Genomic DNA, 21,879 nt, shown 5'->3' with positions numbered 1-21,879 from the left:
CAAACTCCTCCAAATCTTATTGGACAAGAAGTCTGGGTAGGGAAAGGGAGTGTTTGTGATTTACAGCTGCCTTCACATTCTTCTAGGGTAGGAAGAACCAGATGCCTCCTGCTTACATATCTGATATTGTGATACTGTGGAAAGCTTGGGAAATCTTGATTTCAATTATTTCAAGCAAGATAGGATGATTATTTTAAGCAATTAATACTTCAGGCAAGATAACTGCATAAACACTTTGTGAGAACAGATTTAAAAACCAAACAAAAATGGATATCTGCTAGATTTCAGCAAGGAAGAGAGATTATCGGCCAACCACTCAATACTAGTAATGCCCAGCTTTTGAAAATGAGAGCAACTGCTTTAATTTACCTGTGTGTCATATATGCTAAATAATGTCAGGACCAAGAGACTGCTAGTGGATCAGGATTGTATTTCCCACAATCACATACCTCAAGACAATTGTGGAATACAGATTCAAACATCTGACAGAAGAACAAGGGGCTGGAAAAGTTAAAGGAATTTGAAGCATAGTTCCCCCCTTCTACCTAACATAGTGAGAGATGGGAACAAGCCAACAAAATATTTCAGTGCATGTTCCCAACAGCAAGAGACATCTAGAAATTTTAGGAGATTGAGTTTCATTTGCCTTTCTGGGATTACTTAAATTAAATGCCAGTGGAATACATGGCCATTCAGAAGAGGCTCAAGGCAGAAAACAGGAGGATCCCATTGTGTAGGACTTTGAGAAAAACTGCACCTGGGTTCAAAGAACATGGGTAAGTTTATAAAACATGGTGAACCAGACAAATTCAGGTTACACTGTAACAGGCATGCTTTTAGAAGGGAATTTCTAGTAAAAAGCCTTTGCACTTTCAGTTTTACAAACTAGCAAGCTTCAATTACAGTAAGAACTCATTTTTAACATTGGGATAAATGTTTTGGATATGGGCTAAATGGTATCTTTAATGTCCATTAGGAAGGTATCCCATTAAAAGGTTAGCTCCTGTAATATCTAACAGTGCTTTAAATGTAAACTCTGCCTATCAACATATCAAAAAGACATTATGTACATTAATTGTATTATGCCTAGAAAAGCCTTAATTATATTTAAAGGAGTTTGTTTTGTACTTAACAGAATAACAAAAAGGCCAAAAAGTTGTTGGGTACTGAGAAAGTACAAAGACATCTCCCTGACCCTTAGGCATTAATCTAATTTGCCAATAAGGACCAGAAAGAGAGACTTAGATGACTGTGCCAGGAGTGTGGGGCCACAGAGCTGCAAGTTGGCCATCATTTTGTCACAATCTGATGCTTAATTGTAGGTCCCCAACATATGAAATTCACTCCAGACATGAATGCTTTAGGGATTGCCTACACTTGCAAATTAACTGGATTAATGTTAGATGTGAATATAAAAGAACAGGAGTTAGATGGTAATACAGGATTGGCAGGGCCTAAAGCCCTGTTGTCTGCATCCACAGGAGTCATTCCTGAACCATTCCATGTCATCATAAACCCTTATTCTGTCATTTTGCCAAATGACTTCACCAGGTTACAGATACAGTGGTGAGAACGAAAAAGGAAGTGATACAGACTAATTTGTCTTTTGCCTATTTCTTTAAATAAAAGGGTAGACATATTCTATACAGTCAGCAACAATTTAATATGAAGTTATTTTAAGTGATCAGGGCCCTGACTTTGATCCACTCATAAATGTTGGTGGCAGCTTTTGGCTATGTAAATTATTTGCTTCACAGTAGCACATCTGGTGAACCCTGTAAGAAAGAAATTTAAAGGAATCCATTCCAAAAAAGGAGGAGCATTGAATTAAAAGAACAAAGGCTGATGTCAGCTAACTGTACTTAATACAGACTCCTCACAAGTGAGAAAGGGCCTTTGGTGGGTTAGGATATTTCTTAAGTGACAGCTTTCAAGTGGCCATGTTCCTGTTTGATACACCACAACAAACGTCTTCCCTCCCCTTTGAATGATAATTCTATCATATTCACAAAGCAAGTGTTTCTAATTTTACCCCAGTTGAATTCAAAACAGATTTCACACCAAACATTACAAAACCGTAAAAGATTTTTATAGCAAGAGACTCTCTTGGCAGATCAAACTGCTTTCAGCGTAACTGAAAAAAAGGACTAGACAATGCAGTATGAATCTGTTCCAAGATGCATTGGTATTTAGAACTATTGACCAAACAATTCCATGTGATGTCCTAAACCAGTGGCTCCCAACCCTTTTTGCAGCAACCCACTGATCGGAGCCGAGCGTGGTGACGACAGCAGCCTGGGAGCGGGGGAACTCACGGCACAGCTCATCCTTTGTGTGCAGCACCACCGGCACCACCCCCACAACCCTCATTGAGGTTGGGAACTGCTGTCCTAGACAATGAAGTAAACCCAGAATGACCAACTACATTTGCAGACAAGGAGGACAAACGTATTGATTAAATGTCTATGCCAGGGTTTTTCAACCGGGGGTGGGGGTACGTGCACCCCTAAGGGTAGTCTGGAAGGCCTCAGAGAGTATGTGGCAGCGACACGGAGAAGCCACCAGCACTTCTGGTTTTGTTGCTGCACGCCACATGGGCACCAAGAGGGATCACCTCGCTCGTCAACCGGCTGCTGGGGGACTGCCTGCATCCTGACTTGACCAGAAGAGGTTGAAAACCTCTGGTCTATGCTGCTAATAATCAATAGTTTATTGCCTTTGATCCACTGGTACAGTAGTCCCCTCCTATAAGCTCAGGAGTTCTATTCTGCTGTTATTGACTACCAGAAGCTTGATGGTACATCTCAGAATAGGCAGAAAAACTCTGCTTTGTTCCCCTGTTCAGTAAACGATAGAAGCGAAGAAAATAAAATCCAGCCTTCTAGTGCAGTTGGTTAGCATTTATTAATATCTCCAAATATTACATAAAAATAAAGTCCTTAATACTAGTCCCAAGCCCCAAGATCAACAGATTCAACTCATTCATGTAATGAGTATTGAACAAGACTAAAAAAAGAGCAATCTGGGCCTGATATCTGCTGTAAAGTCCCTGGTGCAGCACCCGTACGTTCTGTAGCACAGAGATTTTTTTTTTTAAAATCAGATTAGCCACAAAATCCTAATTAAAAAAAAATCAGTACAGCAGTCATCAATTTACCCTGCATTCATTTATTCTACAAAGTGAACACATTTTCAATGTGAATTTTGTATTTATAAGGGCCTGCTGATTAGGGGAGGGAAGGTTGACTTTTTAACACCCAGGAAGGCATATCTCCTTTTTCACTCCCATTTTAGGCAAGGGCCAATGGGATTTTAAATTCATAGTGAAGTGCTGGGAAGAAATGAACTTCTTATTAGTCACCCAATTGAACCACACAGAATCAACCAAAACAATCAGCTTTAAGATGGTAACACCAATGCTGGGCTTTAAAGTTACCATCTCATTGAAATTACAAGGGCAACAGCACCTCTCCCTCGATACTGCTTGAGATAAATAGAGGCAGTGTTATTGCTCAGTCTACATTCAGGCTACATCCTGCATCTACATCTAGGAGGCTCTTGACAACCATAAGAGGTAGAGAATTAGCCATTTGAAAATCAGAGCTCTGGTTCTGAAGCACAATTCTGTGGCAGACAGTAAATAATATGACAAATCTAAAACTAAGGAATTCATGGAGTCTAATTACACACTTTGTCCCTCATTGAAACAGACTGGCTGCATCTATGCATGCAATTAATGTGACTGCATAAACTCTAGTGCAGTTCGGGATGAGTTTATTGCTCCCGGGTGCCACGTCTACACATGCACCTGGGAGTGCAACATGTTGAGCCAAGTCAGAGCAGCCCCAGCTGACAGGAAGCCCACGGGAGAGGGGTGTGAGGTGGGGCAGCCTGCCAACCCGGGGCTGCTCCCCTGGCTCAAAGCGCTGCAGAGGGACTGGCTGGGCACAAGTACGATCCTACGGTGGCATTTATTAGTTTACTGTGGCCTAATAGGGATGCAGTAAACATCTCACTGACACTTTACTGCAGAACTAATTAGTCAGCTCCACAGTAAAATGCCTCGTACTAGATGTGCCCACTGAAAGCTATATTCTGCACTAGCTGAAATTTTTCAGGGCCTTCAAGCAGAGTATGTAGTAGAGCACAGTGGCACATTTCAGCCTGGATGTCAGTGCTCCACTCTGTCACAAGACCACAACAGAGGGGAGATATTTCCAAATCAAAGCAGCACTTAATACTGGATCACTGATTTTCATTATAAATAAATTCTTTTCTTTATACTGTTCTCTGTCTGCACTAGCGCTTGCTCTTACTGTAAAATCTGATCACTAGCATAGTTTACAAAATGTGATAAATGAGCCATATAAATGTATGGCAAGAAAACCACAGTTTAAGTGGGAAAAGACTTTATTTTACATAACTTCTCAGATTAGGAGCACCATCTTTCCCAAGGCACCACTGCTGTGAATGAGGTTTTCATGAGCCTTAGCCACTTTCTCCAATGGATACTCAGGGCCAATGACTGGTCTCAGCCAGCTGGCTTCTATGCCAGCAAGAAGTGCTGCAGCACACTGACGCATCTCCTCCTGTGTAACAAAGACAAGATTTACCTGATACGCACTTAATACTAGTAGCAATCTAAAGTTCACGGTTCAAATGCATCCCTGAGATTTGTTAGTTCTTCTGTGTGTCCCATTAGACAAATAGAATTTATATTAGTTGCTAGTAAACTGCGCCCCTATTTCTCAATCGAACAGAATTAGGCTATTTTGTTAAATATTTTATCAACTTAATGTACTTTCAGTTAAAACACAATAAAGCTATTCAAAAATGTTTTAAGTGAACATTTTAAATCAGAAGTGCGTATTTCTTTACCTTAGTTGCTGAAAATAAGGCGACCCCAATTACGCTGGATTCTTTACTCATAGTATCTCTTGGACTGATCTCAATAGGACCTCTACTGCCCACTATCTGTTGCAAAACAGTTAAGACCATCAAAAAGTATCTTTTCAACAATTTCAAAACTTAATGTGAAGGCAAAGATGAGAAAACACTTACCATCACCCTTCCTCCCTGTGACAGCAGATGCAAATCAGTGGCAAGATTGACGTTAGCTAGCATTTCTATTATCACATCAACTCCCTGCATGCCAATGAATTCCTGTGTAGGATATAAAAATATACAGATTAGCTAACCAGAGAACAACAATCAAATGTGAGTTCTGTTTCACATATTATTAGTAACCTAGGATTTTTATATGTCAAATGTCTAATGTGATACTAAATTTACCTCTTGTATTGTTACTTGATGAGAAGTAGAATTTCTAAATGCTCTAAGTTTTTCCAGTTGGAACAGCATATAGCATGCAAAACTCCAGGGAAGTTACCTTGCAACTGCAATGGCCACCATAAGGCACATTTAATGAATGGCTCCAAGTGAGACTAAAGGAAAAGTGAAGAGTCTGACACCCTGATTCCACTGTTCAATTGCAAGTAGTAACCAATCATAAACAAATTTGCATTGTTTATTGTTCAATACTGTTACTATTCATGTCCTTTGAGCAGGACCTGAAAGCCTGCGTACCCTTTGCTCCAATGGCTCACTCCTATGGAACACTAATCTCAATTCAGGAGGAAACAAGTGAAAAACATGCAAGTAAACAGCTGTTCACCTTTCATAAAAAGCTAGCAGTAAAAAAACCAACCTATTAGATCATCTAAATCTGACAGCTAGTTACCTTAATCTTATCAACATAATCAGCTTCTCTGTGATTGAATACTTTGTGGGCTCCATTTCTCAAAACAATGTTCATTCCTTCCGGCGTTCCGGCTGTACCCAAAACTTTTAAGCCATAAGCTCGGGCAATCTGGCATGTTGCTATTCCAACCTGGAAATATAAGAGTTACATTCCTCTTTCTATTTGTTTTGCCTCTTAGTTTAAACATCTACCAGACGCTCAGTACTTTAAATTTCAAATAAAGTAATTAACAGCACATTTTTACACATAACAAATCACTTAAATATTGGCACTCAAGCCATCTAAAAAAAGCAGATGCAACTAAAGGATACTCTCTACCATAACAGTGCCATTTTGGGTTTGTTTTTTTGGTTTTTTTAATAGTTATCCTGTGTTTGATTTGCACACACACACACACACACAATGCTGTATACCAGCTAGAACTGGCATACACACAGTACATGCCTGACAAAACCATGAATGCAAGGAAACACACATTAAGTTTTCTTCTCTTCCCAGAGACAGATGAGTCCCATAGCACTCATCTTGTACTACAACACTGACTCTGACCGCAAGTTAGGGCCTTTTAACACCAACTTCCTCAAGCCTCAGAAACCATCACAAACAGATTAGACTCCCTAAGCTCATTTCCCTCCTGCCAATTCCTGGGAAACTACACCTCAGTATAAAAAAGCTAAAGACAGTCCTGTGTAGGGCAGCAGCCAGAAAGTAAGGAAGTCATAGAGGAACTCCCAAGTGGGAGCAGTTTAATTGGCAGCAACTTTTGGAGGTTGAGTGGAGGCTTCCCTCTCCATGCCCATTCCCACACCTTCTGAGTCCTTCGTATCAGTGTGGCAGGAGGTAAGACAGCAAGTACCAAGCAGGTCAAAAGTCTTGGTGGTGTATAAGTCCAAGCAGAGTTCAGGACTCCAAGGCACACCACAAGCTCAGTATTTTCACAGTCACTGCTTATGTGGTACACAGGAATGAGGAACAAGCATGAGCAGACTTCACTCCTGAACTGGGACCTTCTGGGATTGCAGAGTTTCATGCTCGTTTGAACCAGCCTTGCAAGTAAATACTTTCTCTAGTCCATGTGATACGCTGCTATACTCATCCTGCAGTAAGAAATAGTGAAAACTGGATACAGTCATCAATAGCTTACAATAGTTTTTGTTCCCCATCATTGGAAGGAGGGGGCAGGGCGTGCCCATAATTAAACTAAATTTAATTATGTTTACTTAGCCTTCTAGTTCAGTCAAAGATCAGTCTTTTGTAGAGAGGAAAGATAATTTCAGGACATTTAAAGTCCAATCTTCTGTGAGACTTTTCAGCATCTCCCATTTTCTAGCTAGGTAACAGTTCATGGGAAAGAAACAGTTTATGAATGCTAGTTGCTATCCAAACAGTGAATCCTTACAGAAATCTGGAAACCACATGTAACTCTGAAAATTGCAATATTTCCTCTAAGTTTTCTTAGAAAGACTGGCAATAGCGTTTTTGAATCACCATCTTCTAACAATTCTCCCTTTTGTGCCTACACCAGAAGATTTACTACACATGATCTAAGTAGCCTAACTAAGAGCAGCACTCCAGTCTGCATGCTAATTTGTACAGTTGTGCTTCTGTTTTGAGTTGATGTTATTCTGCCAAGCTTTGAAAGCTCTTTTTTTTCCCTATCAGAGAGCTTGAATTCCCCCATCATTCTCACTGAACCAGTCCTGATGCTTCTTTATGGAGCTTAGAGATTCTTCACACACTTCACAGATGCCTTTCTTGAAGTTCTCCTAGTGATGAGTGGCATCAAGATCATCAGGGAGGTCAGAGATTTTCAGTGAGAAACTGCCAAAGATGACTGCTTTTAGAAGGGTCTTTCAACCACTATATTGAACCTCTTCCTTGGTTCCTTTTTTTGTTTACATTGTTTTGGGGTGATACGAATGGACATAATGGAATATATTAAACTATGATTCATCCAGAAGTTGTCTGCACTGCTCACAGCTCCACTGATATGGATGTCACGGCAGTCCTGGGCATGTGCTATGACACAGTCAACTGGATGCCAGTATTTTGAGTGGGATTCATCCATGATGCTTCCATTTGTTGCTCTGGCAGAATAAGGAATTTATGATGATGTCATGTTTCAAACACTTGCTCAGCAAAATTCCATTTGAATTGACTTCCCCCAGTTCTTCCTTTCCAAGTGTTCCTTTCCATAGCTCTGAGCACACTCTAGAACTGAAATCACCAAGAATTATCTTATCTTCTTTGGGGTATTCTTCTTCATTTACTTACACCATCAACAAAAATACATATATGTAAACACATGCAAAATTCTTCATAACTTAGGTGCTCTCAAGGTACTTACTCCACCACTTGCTCCATGGACTAGCACACTTTCTCCAGCTTTGGCACGTCCTCTGAAAGGCAAAGTGACAAATTAAGATTTTCATTTTTTATTAACAGTCAGTGTGTGATTAGTCACATTATAAAATTCATCAATATATTCAACACGCCCTTTTCACCTCTCGCTCTACTTTGACATTGGAGTTTTTCTGGGATTAGAAGCAGCAGGCCATTTGGTGGAGAGAAGATAACATATATACATACATATATACATACACCAATTATACCATTTCCAAATAACAGGGGTTTTCAACCTTTTTGGATCAGTGTACCTCTGGTGGCCAGACATGGAGAAGTGTACCCCTGACGGCCAGATAAGCGAGAAGGGAGGGGTGGTGCATGGACAAATGCAGATTCCCCTGCCCCCGTGTCTGGCCAGGCGGGCGGCACTTGTGCAGCAGCACAGGATGGTGCGTGGTGGTGCTCCGTCTCTGCCTGCCCATGCATACCGCCAGGGGTGGGCATACCCCCCTGTTGACAATCCCTGCCGAATAAGATCAATATGCAGACTGAACCAGAACATCTTTGCTATATGGACATATTAACTACAACCTTGTATTCAAAACAACATTTCCTTTAACATCTTCAGTTGTTCCAGATATCAAAATAAGCCACACACAAAAGGAAAAACTAACTGGCCTAATGCTTTGTTCTCCCAGATGATCTAGACCAGAGGTGTCAAAGATACAGCTTGTGGACCAGTATCATCTGGCCAGTGGGGCTCCTGAAAGGACCAAGAATTCAGGGATGGGGCAAGCAGTGGCAGGGCAAGCAGTAAGGGGTGAGGCAAACATTGGCAGGCACAATTGCCAACAACCCAGATATGGAGTCCCACTGGGGACATGTTTGGGTGATGGCAGGGTGACTGATGTCCATGTTAACCCCTGAGGCTACCCAATATTATTTACACTGCCACCGGATATGCATTCAGATGCACCTAGCAAGGCTCCTTGCAGTCCAGATGCAGTCTACAAGGAGCCCCAAGGTTCACATGCAGCTCCAAGATCAGACAAGTTTGGCACCCTTTATCTATACACTGGATTCCCAGTCCTGACCTCTCATCCCCCAGCAGACAGGACACACTTATACAAATTTATTAAATTATGCCAGTGATGGACATGTTTATATACACATATATGCACAGAAGCTACAGTAGGAGTTCTTCCAATGTTGCCCTGAAAACGTGACAGGGAGACTGGGTTACTCAGCACCAACTCTGCTTCAAATAAGACACAAAAATAATGTTTTCAGTGACTTCTGTCTAATGCTACTCAGATAGAGGAGTAGTGAATTAAAGTGTGGTAAGAGGAAAAAGAATTATTTGCTTATATTATTATAGATAAATAAGAAAAAAAGTTCCCATTTCAGGTCTATAAGCCCTTTAGTCTTAAAAATGCAGTCTTAAAAGAAAAATATTGCTAATAACCTCCAGATCACAATCCTTTAGTTAATGTGTTAATTTAATTAATGAATTTAATCCCCCAAGATTCCTTAAAGTCTTCTTCTAATTACTGCCCTACCCCCCATCTCTTAACAAAACAGAGTAGTTGAGGCCTGTATCATTCCCAAAAGTTAAAATGACCTTAGCTTGTTAATGACGTATTTTTTATTTTCCAAAATCAGTTCTGAAAAACAATAGGTATAAGCCAAGTTTGCATTCTTACTTTTGAAAGAGAGCATGGAAAGCAGTGAAATATGGGATCCCAATGGCTGCACCTTGCTTGAAGTCCAGTTTATCTGACAAAGGGAAGACGGTGTCAGTTGAAGCAACTGCATAGTCTGCATAGCCACCAGAGATGGTACCACTGGTAAAAACCCTGTCACCTTTCTGGTAGGAAGGAAGTGAAAAAAGTTTAATCACACATTCATAGTACTTAAGTCAAAGTATGTTGTATAGCATTATTATCAAATGTTTTCCTCCTAGATTAGATTTTGATTCAACCCGATCAGTGAAGTGTACGCATCACAAGCCACATAACTTTGTATAGTTTGATTTAAAAAACATGTGCATAGTATACACCAGTACCTTCAATACCAAAACACAAAATCATCCTTAATAAACTCGAGTTCCATCTGAAACATCCAAAGACAAAGTTCCAAATATTTCACAAGAGTACAGTATAAGAAGTATTTCTTAACTATTTTACTAAATTTGAGAAGCATTTATTCTTAACAAACCCCAAGGTAACTAGTAAATAAGAAATGAGAGGGAAGAGCCAATTAAAAAAAAACAAAACACAACTCATTCCTCTCATTAGTTTGATAACCAGTCTTTTCCCTTTCCACAATTTTCTCCATATGACCAAATGTGATCTAACCAAAGGGGAAGAGGTGAAACCAAACTATTATGAGACATCAACTATGTAAATACACTTATCCACAAATACATCTTACAGGGGGCTTCTTTCTCATCATTACAAGCTGTTTTAAACATCAGTAAAATAACTTAACATTACTACTTGGCCAGGATAGGGCTAGTAAAGAGTCACTACAGCAGTCTGAAAACTCAGGACATAGTTGTTATCACTAACAGGAGCAATGTCAAGTTACTCCTATAATATATAAACATGCTTTTGGACCACCATTTTGTAAACTAGACCCCAATCTTACAACACTTCTCCATGAAGATGGACACCTTACCCTGTACTATATTCTCCTGACTTCTATTGAGCTCCACACAGGAGTAAGGGTCTGTCTGCAGAGCAGTTTGCAAAGCCAGGACTGCTAGTCTGACCTTCTGCAGAGTTAATTAAAAGCTTCCCCCCACAGAGGAAATGCTTAAGACTTCAACTTAGAGTTATACTGAACAGTACCCTATTGCACCAACAACATAAGGAAAGAACACACAAACAATTAACAAACAAAACATAATACCTTGAATAAAGTGACATGTTCCCCGACTGCTTCAATTACTCCAGCCACATCAGAGCCAGGCGTATACGGCAATGGTGACTTTCTAGAATATGCACCAGAACGAATGTATGTCTCCACAGGGTTTACTCCACATGCATGGACTTTGATTAAAACCTGAAAAGAAACTGTTGTTCATTCCTGAGTCATTACAGCCACTAACATTTTGAATCAACATCACAGATCACTTTCACTTGACAATGAACTGTTTTGCTCAACAGTGCACAGGATGCACTGGCTTCAAATCTGCACCTTCCTCCTTTAAAGGGGAATGGTTCTAACTACAAAATATTCTCTGCAAAAAAAAATAAACCCCTTATTATGAGGCAAGGTACAAACCTGCACAGGGAAGCTCAGTTAGATTTCAAGTTATGTCACTTAGTTGAGAAAAATGACATAAGTATTAAAAAGAAGGTTATAGAGAATGGAGGTGATGCTTTTGGAAAATCTTTTTTATTTGACATAAAGACCACACTGGAAAACTGCATTAGTTAAATCTGATGAAAAAGGTGAGCTACACTTAAAACGGTCCAGCTTTAGACACTCACTCAATTCACACACTCAAGACATTACTATTCATTGCAATTATTTCAGCTTGCAGACATCATTTCCACCTGGTTTTCTTTTGGAACAGGCAGCAAGACATCTGACTGGAGCTTAAGCACTTCAGGTCCACCAAACTCAAAAACTCTGACAGCTCTCATCATGTTTCTTGCAGTTGCCATAGTGATCTGAATACCTGAAGAAAGAAAACACTGCATTTTGTTCTATATCCAGCTTTCATTTCAGAGGAAAGGGATCAAACAACACATTCTTAAACTGCAGTTTAAATTAGAGGTTCACTATTGCTTTCATTTGGGACTTCTGTTTTACAAACTGTGCAAAGAAAGAGAATTGCCACCATCATCTGTGGAGGCAGACGGATTTTAAAGCGAATCAAACATTAAAACAAATATAAAATATGAATGCAGTAGTTCTAGTATTAAATGTACAGGGTGTCAAAGATAGAGTGCATTTAACAGGGCAAACTGAATTGAAAACGTGAATTTCCAATTTTGCTGATAAAAGCCAGGTCATAAATTAACTGATCAGCTAGTCTGACAAAATAACCTTCTATCCTCTGTTCCTTTTATTTTTTAATTTAACATGTTGCCAAATGATAAATAAAAGATGCATTGGGGTATTAAAACATTCTGCAGGAAGCTAGAAAAATTGAATACATAGCCAGAGAATAAGTATAGTTAATACATCAAATACTAAAAACACCCATCAAAAAGAATATATGTTGCAGGAATGCTTAAAAACAGAACAAAGACTTTTATAGTTAGGTTACAGAGAGCATGGTTACATCCACCTATTCTTTCATCTACATATTGGTGAAAGACAAGCACATCAACACCATGAAAACAAAAAAGTTGCACTGAAAGGATGACTGTCTAGGTAGAATCTTGCTGGACAGACTAGCACCTAGAAATAGCCAGGGAAGGAGACAATCTCCTTGTGGGGGGTTCTTGGGTCAAGAAAAGCCCTGAGGCTGCAGCAAGGAAACTCTCCCCTACACCACCCATTCTCCTAAACCAGACTGCAAAACCTCCATCTTCATTAGAAATGCTGGCTTTGTTCTCGGCATTGCATAGGAGACAGGTAATGTTTGCAGCTGGTCATCAAAATTTCCATTTTACACAAAATTCCAAAATAAATAGTTGTGATAATAAAGTGCATATTTAAGGTAATATTAGTTATATCAAAACATTTTAGTAAGTCAAAACTAAGTGACAGCCATGGTCTATAACAACAAATCTCAACCCTCATAGACTGAAGGCACCCCTCAAAAATACCATTTCTTAGCTTTCACTTGTTATCTGACTACAGAAAAATAAGAGCAATTTTTTGGCTGCAAATAACTCATAAAGCCTACAACAGGTCAGAATGTTTTCAATACTATAAGTTCTCATTTGCAATCTTGTGAATAATGTCTGCGCACCTAACAGTGCTTACCAACCTCATCCCCTGCTGCTCACACCATATCAGATTTAGGATCCCTGGCACTCACTCTGGCTGGATTGGGGGCAGGAGGAGGGGGTGAACTGCACCACACATGGCCAGATCAGATTGCAAGCCACATGCAGACAGTCCAAGGTGAACAATGCATGCAGTGTCGCTCTCAGGCTGGCTTAAACAGGCACTGCATCTGATGTAGTCCCCAACCAGCTGCAGCCCCCAACCAGCTGCAGCACGCAGAGGACCAACGGAGCCACCCTCACAAGGTGAATCCAACACTTGTTCTGGCTGATCCAGGACCTGTGCGGCATGCAGCACCCACCCCAGACTACCTGGAGTGGAGGCCACATGCAGCTTATATCCCACACCATTCAGAGTGAGCACTGGATCCAGCATGCAGGGAGGTCCCAGACTGGAACTGTGCAGGGCTAGAGCACTGGGGACCAGAAGATGTGGCGCTGCAGTCTGCAGGCTCTATCTTTGACATGCCTACTTTGATACAAACTGCACTATATTATCAGAGAACAGACAAGGTTTCAGTTAGATGTGTAGGAACAGCAGAAAAGGAGTTATGTAAGAATGACTTAAAAAAAGAGAGTTTAGTTAAAAAGCAGCAGCTCATTTAAACTGTCAGTGCAGACACTTGGGTCCCAATACTGCATGTATGTCCTAGTACTTCTTCAACCCTTTCTGTGCTCACTACTAGCTCCAGCTCACTACCTTGCAGAGCAGAATGCTGCCTTGGTATACTGCTGCTTCTCCCTCCATATCATCTCCAAAACAGAAAATTTCCTCAAAAAATCCTCACCCACATTTACAGCATATGCAGATCCTGATCTAAGAAAAAAAAGAAAAAGAAAAGGAAGAAAGAAAGAAAACTCTGGCCACATCCACACCACTCAAATGCAGATGCCACAGGAAGCTCCATTTGAAAACACACCGCACCTGCCTCACACAGGCCATCTTCCAAGTAGGGTAGCAGAAGGGCTGTGTCCCTACTGCATGCATAAATGTTTTGTACCTAAAGGCTTCCCAGGTAAATAATTAAGTCTGCATAGAGTTCCCCCTAGTGGACAGAGTCCTGCAGTAAAGTTTTAACATTTCATCAAATATAATTTTTGTATCTCATATGCCGGAGTTTGACACACATTCATACCTCTAACAGAGATATCACTTGCAGCCCAGGGCAGAAAAAACTCCAGCTGAACTTAAGAGACATGGATCTCTGTCAGGCACGGGTGCCAAGGCCCCCAAGATCATAGATATATATCTATCTATAGACAGATACACACACACACACATTTTCTATATATCTAGATATATATATATAGTGTGTGTGTGTATGGATATATATAGATACACACACACACACACACACACACATTTTCTATATATCTAGAGATATATATATAGTGTGTGTGTGTATGGATATATATAGATACACACACACACACACACACACACATTTTCTATATATCTAGAGATATATATATAGTGTGTGTGTGTATGGATATATATAGATACACACACACACACACACACACACACACACACTGTATATACATCTATATCTTTATATAAAATGTGTGTATATTTATATATAAAGCGATAGATATTTTATCCTGTCCTGTGTGCTTACTGTACTGTCAAACCACAGTTTATTCCCAGATGCAAAGTTTATGATTACGTCTGCATAACTATCTGCTCCATAAGCCAAACCAGGATGAATTTACGAAGCGCGGCTGTCTCAAGCCACGAGACCCAGCCTCAGTGCTGCCCCCTTGCCAAGTCCCACTCCCATCCCCCGCTTTACTCGCTCTTCTGCTCCGTGCCCCCTACCCAGGATCCTGCCCTAGGGGCTGCTACGCTGCCTGCAGGCCCCTCCCCAGCCCGCCTCGCAGCACTCCTGCCTGCCACAGGATTGGCCACCTCTGCTAGGAAGGACGCGCCTGGGTAGTGGTCCACTCGCTACAAACAAGATCACGGAGCAAACCGCGCAAAGAAACACCAGGTGCTCCGAGCCGGGGGTCAGCGCCGCTTCGGGGCGGCCAAAACCGCTCTGATTTGTACCTCGACGGGCGAGACGTTAGTACACCACGAACTCGGCCAAACCGCGCCTCAGGCCAGGGGACACCCCGACCGCAAGCCACGCCCCTATTTCCGGTCTTCTCTGGCCCCTTCCGGCCCCAACTCAGCTGCGCCGAACAAAGCTCCTCCCCTTCCGCGGCGGTGAAGAGGTTTGGCCCAGGCGGGCTTCCATTCCCCCTCCGCTCCCTGTTGCCGTTATGGCCGCGGCCGCGTTCGGGCTGTGGCGGGAGCAGCGCTTGGCGCGGGCAGACATGAGCCGCAAGGGCCGCCTGGACCTGCCCGTCGCGGGCCTTGTGCAGCTGCTCAACGGCCAGGACCGGTTCTGCACCACGAGCTCGTGCTCTGGCCGCGTGCTCCTCGCGCAGGTCCCGCCCGCCGCCGCCGTGAGTGTCCCCGACCTGTCACCCCCCCGCCGGCGGGCCCCGGGGCGGAAGTGTTTGGGGCAGGGATGCTTTTGCGTTCAGCAGGGCGCGGTACCTGCGTGAGGGCTCTTCGGCCCTGCCTTCCTGTGAGGTCCGAGCGAGCCGCACGCAGCTTCTGAGTAGGGTTCCCCGGTCCCAAGCGTGCCCTCGCCCTGTCCTTGCTGCAGCGCTTGCTCTGGGCAGCACATGGGGAAGGTGTAGCTGGGAGGGAGCATGGAGTCCAGGGTCTGCACCCAGCAGGGCGGTGGGAGCACGGAGCTCACACTCGGACAGCAGCAGCAGGCAGTTGGCCTTTGGGATGCTTGTGGGCTTTGCCAGAGCAGGGGCAGGTGGCTCCAGCCAGTTCTGTGCCACAGGGGGAAGCCCTGCCCTGCCCTTTGGAGAGGGTTGCCATATGCAGGGAGTGAGGAGGGCAGCCAGCTCCAAAGCATGGGGCTTCCCTGCCAGTGGTGCAGGAGTCCCGGGAGCCCCCCTGCCCCCCAGCCATACCTTCTCACAACCCCCCTGACTCCACCATGCATGTCCCCCTACCCCCTCCACACACACAATGTGGCAAAGTAAGACTTTATTTTTGAACTTTTATGCAATCACCTCTATATACACTGCACAAGCATATATAAATCAAGACAAAAATATTTTTTGAAATAAAATACAATATAGTAGATCTTTGACTTCTAGTATATGATTTTTTTTTTTGTAGTTCCAAGACGGCAAATCCCTCCCAAAAAGAATACTTCCAGGAGCAAGGGGGAGGGACTTTCGGTGGTAAAGATCATGGTTTCAGTGACAGGACTTCTAGTCCCAACATGGCAACCAAGGGGTGGGGCTACCATTGCGGCCCTCAGCCCAACAAAACTCGTTAAGTGGCCCTCCAGCTGAAATAATTACCTATCCCTGCCTTAGAGCCTCATCCCCAGAGGCAAGAAAGCAAAATGTGGAGGTTTCTGTGCCAGCCCCACTGCTCTAATCCCTGCTGCTCTTTGCCAGGATAGCAGCGGCTATGAAGTACAGAAGAAGAACTGCGTCTGGCTCATGGTAACACATCACATGTGCACCAAAGAGGAGGTGGTAAGAGGCCCAGCACCCTGTTATACATAAGACCGTATTGCCTTTCTCTCATGCTCCAGAGAAGACATGAAGTTTGAATAGTGACACTCAACCTTATGGTCCTGTGAGCCAGATGAGTGGTGTGGGACCAGTCTGTGAGAGATCAAACCCTGGTAGGGCAAGATTGGGCCCAGGTGGACTTGGCTGGCCCAGGCATGCCCAGGTCAAGCCTGCATGGCCTCAGCTGGCCTGTACGTTCCTGGGATCAGGCTTCACATGTTGGGATCAGTTACCCACAACACTCATGATCACAAGGTTCCCATGATATGGCAGTGGGGAGCCATATCTGGCCTGCGGGCCAGGGGTTGAGCGTTCCTGCACTAGAAAAAAGTATAGTTTTTTTCCTGGCCACTAAAATGGAGTGATGTGCAAGCTATCTACAATAGTTAGGGGAAGCTAGTACTTCCTATTACAAACACAGTCAAATTGCTTAGTTTCCCTGCTTGGTGTGGAGAGAGAGAGAGAACTTAAGTTTGACAGTTATAATGATAACCTAGATTGGAGCGTAACAGGTAACAAAATTCACCACTCCCATAATCCATTCCTCATGGCCATATCCACATGAGCATGGACCAGGGAACGCCCTTGCCACACGTGCTCTGGCACGTGGCAGGTTAACCCTGGGTGGGGTAGGGGAGGCTGGGGCCAGCAACTGCTGGACCTGCAGCCTTATATAGGGGCCTCCTAGGGCTCCAGCCATGGTGCTTTTACAGCTAGAAGCCTGGCCAGCAGCCAGAGTATAGCTCTAGCTGGCCAGGCTTCAGTTTTGGGCAGTGCGTGCTGCCATCACTTGCACTGCCCTGGTTTTTTTGGTGTGGGTTCTTTTGACCCCAGGTTCTCCCAGGGTCAGAAAAAAAAAACAAAAAAACCCCTATGCTGCAGGGTAACAGTGGAGAACGTTTGCATGTGTGGTACCAGATACCATAATTCCACGCTCACTTGGACACAGCCAGCAAGTCATTTTGTAGTATTTCTAGAACAGTGTTTTCTAAAGTATTTTATCTCAAAAAAATGTACATCTAAGTTCCTTTTTCATAACATAAGTGGAGTCCTGTTTTCCACATGATCTTAGTATATTCAGTCTTCCATGAAATTTAATCTTTTTCTAACTTGCTGAGGCTACAAACATGGATGTTAGTTAAAGAGTGACTTTAAGGTTGACCTTGCACATTTAGGAAGTAATGGCACTACAGACTCACTTTTTGTAGACCAAACAGGGTTCAGATGGTGATCTTGTAAGTATCTTACACTGAACTAGCAACAAAGTTCTATATTTCATTACCAACAGGAAAATAAATACTGCTATATCAAATCACACCTGATATCCATTAGTCCATATGCTGTCTCTGACCACTGCCAACATTAATTACTTCAGCAGAAAGTGAAAGGACCCTTCAGGACATAGATGTAATGTAGGGGCAAAACACTGCCACATTTTATCCCAATCTCAAATAGATTATAGATTGACTTGATTGCAGAATTATGTTTACTATCCTTTTCCAAAGTTACTATCTGGTTTATTACAATTTTGTACAAATGCGGTAACTATATTTTTTATCTTTATTATAATTTTTTTATTGCTGTGAATGTGATTAAGATTAGCACGTCCTTAGTTGGCAAGTAAATATGTAAACTAGTGCCAAAAGCATTAATTTCATATGCTATATTTTTAATTTAATAATACCCTAAGTATCCTTAAACCAAAAATCTAATCGCTCGCAAGAAATTAAAAAGATTCAATACTCTTTGGTTTCCAGATTTGCTTTTTGTTCTTTACATTTTACCCCACAAGGTAAAACCAGTATCAGGACCATAAAGGTACATATATCTGGACTCAAACAAAACCCCTTCACCTTATTGTTCTTGAGTTATTTAATAGCATCTTGATCAAAATCTCACCAGACTCAGTCTGTTTGCCATCAGCTAGAGACAAGGTGTGAGCAGCTCAGTAGGGTGCTGCAACTGTTTTTGCTAGCAGGAACTTTTTTTTTTTTTGTATTGACTTTTAGTGGCAGACATCTGGTAAGATATTTCATGCATCCATTAAAGGTGTAAGAACTTCTTGACTAGTTTTATTTTCATATACTATATACATGAGTGGTAATCTAATGGTTGGGAAATGAGTGGGAGTCAGAACTCCTGGACTGTATACATTTTGCTTTTCAGCAGGCAGCTCACTTTACCTTGTTCCCCTTTGTGTATATCGGCAACCATCATACAGGAACAGGAAACTTGAGATATAATTAACTGATGTTTTTATTATCTTTTTATACTTTAAGGAAAAGGCTTTCATAATGTGTACAGAATACCTGTTCATGGAGGTATTCTGGGCACTGTTCAACAAAAATAAATACAAATTCAGTAAAAATATGTCCTCAGAGATAAGTGTCATATTTTCTTCCTATGCATCCCTTTCTCAGTGAGAAATCTACACACTATTTTTGGCAGTTCTATTCTTTATGTATGGGACTGCTGTTTGGATATTTTAAGATGTACATAAGCAGATATATGGATTCCTGTTTTAGTCCGTGAGGATCTGTACTCATAAGTGTGCTTGTGGAAAAAGAGTCTGGCAGTACTACTGTACTGTGACTGTAGTGTAGTGTAAACACGCCCAAGCTAACTTCATATAACTAATGTACATATCAATAATAGTCTAGCTGCAGGAGGACAAAGCTGCAGGCCAACTACATGACAATTTACCCTGCTTCTCTGGCTGGTTTTGCAGCGCAACCTGAGAACCATCCTGCTGCGGGACAGGGCAATGGGGGCACCTGTCCCAGGTGCTGATTTCTGAGGGGATGCAGAAACTAATTGTTATGCTTCTGCTTCAGCCATGCTGCTACAGGTACCCAAGCCAGTAGTTAAAAGCTGGTCTCAGGCAAGTTTGTACTGCACTGCAGTTCAGGCAAGCATTCAGTTTATTGGTGCAAGGACCACCGAGTGTAGTGTGTGACAGAGACCACAGTTCTCTAAGTAAACACAGGTTCTTTCCTTTTCAACATCCCTCTCTACTGTTATGGCTGTATTACAGGAAAGTACCTGCATACAACATCTCATCACCAATTGCCACTTGTAATTAATCTGTTTGCAGCAGTTAGGCTTTCACTTTGTACTGAGTAAGAACCTGGTTCTGTTCCCCCTGGGGAATTTGCCACAGACTCCACTGGGGTATAGAGATGGGCCTCAGACTTTGTAGGCGTAATAGGAAATTACATTCAGTATTTTTTATTAAATTGAGCCTTTCACAGGAAATTGGCGATTTAGAAGCAGTAAGGTAATAAAATCCCTTAGTTGTAATATTTCAGTTGAAAAGCATTTTGATGAAACAAGCAGTGTCAGTCACTGTAGCCCTAGGGCAGTGCTGACGTACATGGACAATTTCAGACTGTATGATTCTCTTGCCTATTTCTTCTTACTGCAACAGTCCCTTGAGCGCCTGCAAAATTACTTAGCTTTGTCAGAGAAACAGAAACCCCTTTTAAAAAAATACCCGCCACCCTTATTTTCCATTGATCACAGCTAATATTGGACTCTGTTATAATACTTATCTCTGAGACATGCCTGTCCAATTTTGCTCCCAACTGCATTAACACTAGTCAGGTTGCTGAGGCTGTGCGTTATAGGGCTCAGGTCACTAGACAAGAATTTTTAAACATGGGGAAAATGTTTGAAATAGGAGTATCTACATCTGTACTGAGGCCCCAGGTCTTCATTATTAAGTCATGGGTTGACTGCTGGGTCTGCTTGGATCCCTGCTGAGCTCAGTGGTGTTCACAGAAGCACAGCATTTAACCTGCGGGCTTCATATTATAGAGCCTAAAGTAACAGGCACTGAGCACCATCAGTTCCTACTGGCTAAAGCGGTAGCCAAAGATGCTTAGCATGTTTACAAAACAGGCCTCTAAATACATGACTTAACTTTTCAAAATTGAGCATTTAAAATGTTTAGCTGTGATTCATAACCAGAACAGTGACTAAAAGAGATACACTGTGACAATATGCACATGCCTTCCCATATCCTAAAAGCTGAAGATAGTCATGTCAACAGTTTCACTTTATATCATCACTGCTGGTATTTTAAACAAAGTCAACTCAGCCTAGCACTTTATTTTAGGAGTTTACTAAAAATATTTAGTTTTAGAAAATAAAAACAAAACAAGTGGCAACAACTCAAAGTTGTCCTAAACATGAATGTAGCAAATCTATAACTACTAATGCTTTCTTCAAAATGCTCTCTGATTGTGGGGAACACGTTTAGTCTCAAAGAACTAACATAAAAAGTGTAAAATACAGTGGTAGATTGTGACACAAACTGCAATAATGAAATGGTCTCAAACCAACCTTTGTGAACTAAAATCCATAACAGCCTTTAAGTCTGTTTTACAGAAGCGCTGGATACAGAAGTAAAGAAGTCATAATTGCATCCTAGGCCAACTTCCAACACATATGAAACAAATGGCACTGGCAGCCTGTGTGTGGCATACAGCAGCTCAAGGAGGGGACAGGCAGCATGGTAGCAGATGGGGCAGAGAGGAGACTGGAGAAAATGGAGCAGCAGATCAGGCAGGGAGAACAGGGCAAGAAGCAGAAAAAGCAGCTTGAGTAGGGGAAAGGAATCAGTGTCACTTAGGGATGTTCAGAGCTAATTTTGTGGCACACTTGCCAAAAAGCTTGGCTGCCACTGTCCTAGGCAACATTTAATTGCTCATTGTGTACATACTTGCAAAAACAGTTGTAGGAATATTTATCTTGAGGCAAAACTGGGCCCTAAGAGTAAAATTCACCATGTAGCTACAAACCAATTTATCCTTTTGAAGTAGGTTGAGTTTAATTTCAATTTCTAAATCCTTTTATTTCATAATGTTAATAAAATAGCTAGAAACATTTAAGTGTGATCAAGTGGTTCAGGCCATAAATTTAGCCTAATTCATCTTTTAAGATTATTCTGCTTTGAGAACTGTTTCAGAATTTAAGTGCCCAACATATTAAAAAATCTACTCCCCCTCCCCCAAAAAACAGTAGTAATGTAAAAAGTAGTACAGGCAGTCCTTGACTGACGTCGTTTCAAGATACAATGTTTATAAATTGATACCCTATTTCAAGTTTCTGACCTTGGTTTTGACTTTACAATGCTTGAGCCGATGTGATGCCATGCCAGCGAACAAGTTTGCTGTGTCACCCATCTCCCTGGAGAACATCTGT

General features: G+C 41.9%; 2 protein-coding genes across 5 annotated transcripts in view; one reads left to right on the top strand and one right to left on the bottom strand.

Annotated features, from left to right (window-relative positions):
• Positions 1 to 4,315: 4,315 nt before the first annotated feature.
• Positions 4,316 to 14,157, bottom strand: CRYZ (crystallin zeta). 3 transcript variants are annotated; one of them, XM_019528389.1, is made up of 9 exons: positions 13,778 to 14,157; positions 11,671 to 11,795; positions 11,021 to 11,173; positions 9,811 to 9,974; positions 8,109 to 8,160; positions 5,741 to 5,890; positions 5,062 to 5,163; positions 4,879 to 4,974; positions 4,316 to 4,589 (listed from the first exon to the last, which is right to left on the bottom strand). In XM_019528389.1, exons 2-9 carry the CDS (start codon positions 11,779 to 11,781, stop codon positions 4,428 to 4,430), a joined length of 990 nt encoding a protein of 329 aa, XP_019383934.1. In that variant the 5' UTR covers positions 11,782 to 11,795; positions 13,778 to 14,157; the 3' UTR covers positions 4,316 to 4,427. The 3 variants fall into 3 exon arrangements, with proteins under 3 accessions (XP_019383934.1, XP_019383933.1, XP_019383935.1); XM_019528388.1 differs by lacking the exon at positions 13,778 to 14,157 and having other exon boundaries at positions 11,671 to 12,396; XM_019528390.1 differs by lacking the exons at positions 4,879 to 4,974; positions 13,778 to 14,157 and having other exon boundaries at positions 11,671 to 12,399.
• Positions 14,158 to 15,322: 1,165 nt separating this feature from the next.
• The window catches only part of TYW3 (tRNA-yW synthesizing protein 3 homolog), a 15,075-nt gene continuing 8,518 nt past the window's right edge, over positions 15,323 to 21,879 (top strand). The window contains exons 1-2 of one of the 2 annotated variants that reach the window (XM_019528387.1): positions 15,323 to 15,528; positions 16,555 to 16,632. In XM_019528387.1, coding sequence (XP_019383932.1) covers positions 15,343 to 15,528; positions 16,555 to 16,632 — 264 coding nt within the window. In that variant the 5' untranslated portion in view covers positions 15,323 to 15,342. Of the gene's footprint in view, positions 15,529 to 16,554; positions 16,636 to 21,879 lie in introns of both variants that reach the window. The other variant, XM_019528386.1, reaches the window with a different exon arrangement.

The sequence above is a fragment of the Gavialis gangeticus genome, unplaced genomic scaffold (assembly GCF_001723915.1).
Source record: "Gavialis gangeticus isolate Ggan-Ray unplaced genomic scaffold, GavGan_comp1, whole genome shotgun sequence".
NCBI classification, from domain to species: Eukaryota; Metazoa; Chordata; order Crocodylia; family Gavialidae; genus Gavialis; species Gavialis gangeticus.
Note: the sequence above shows the minus strand (reverse complement) of the source record. Positions and strands in the feature narration are given on the sequence as shown.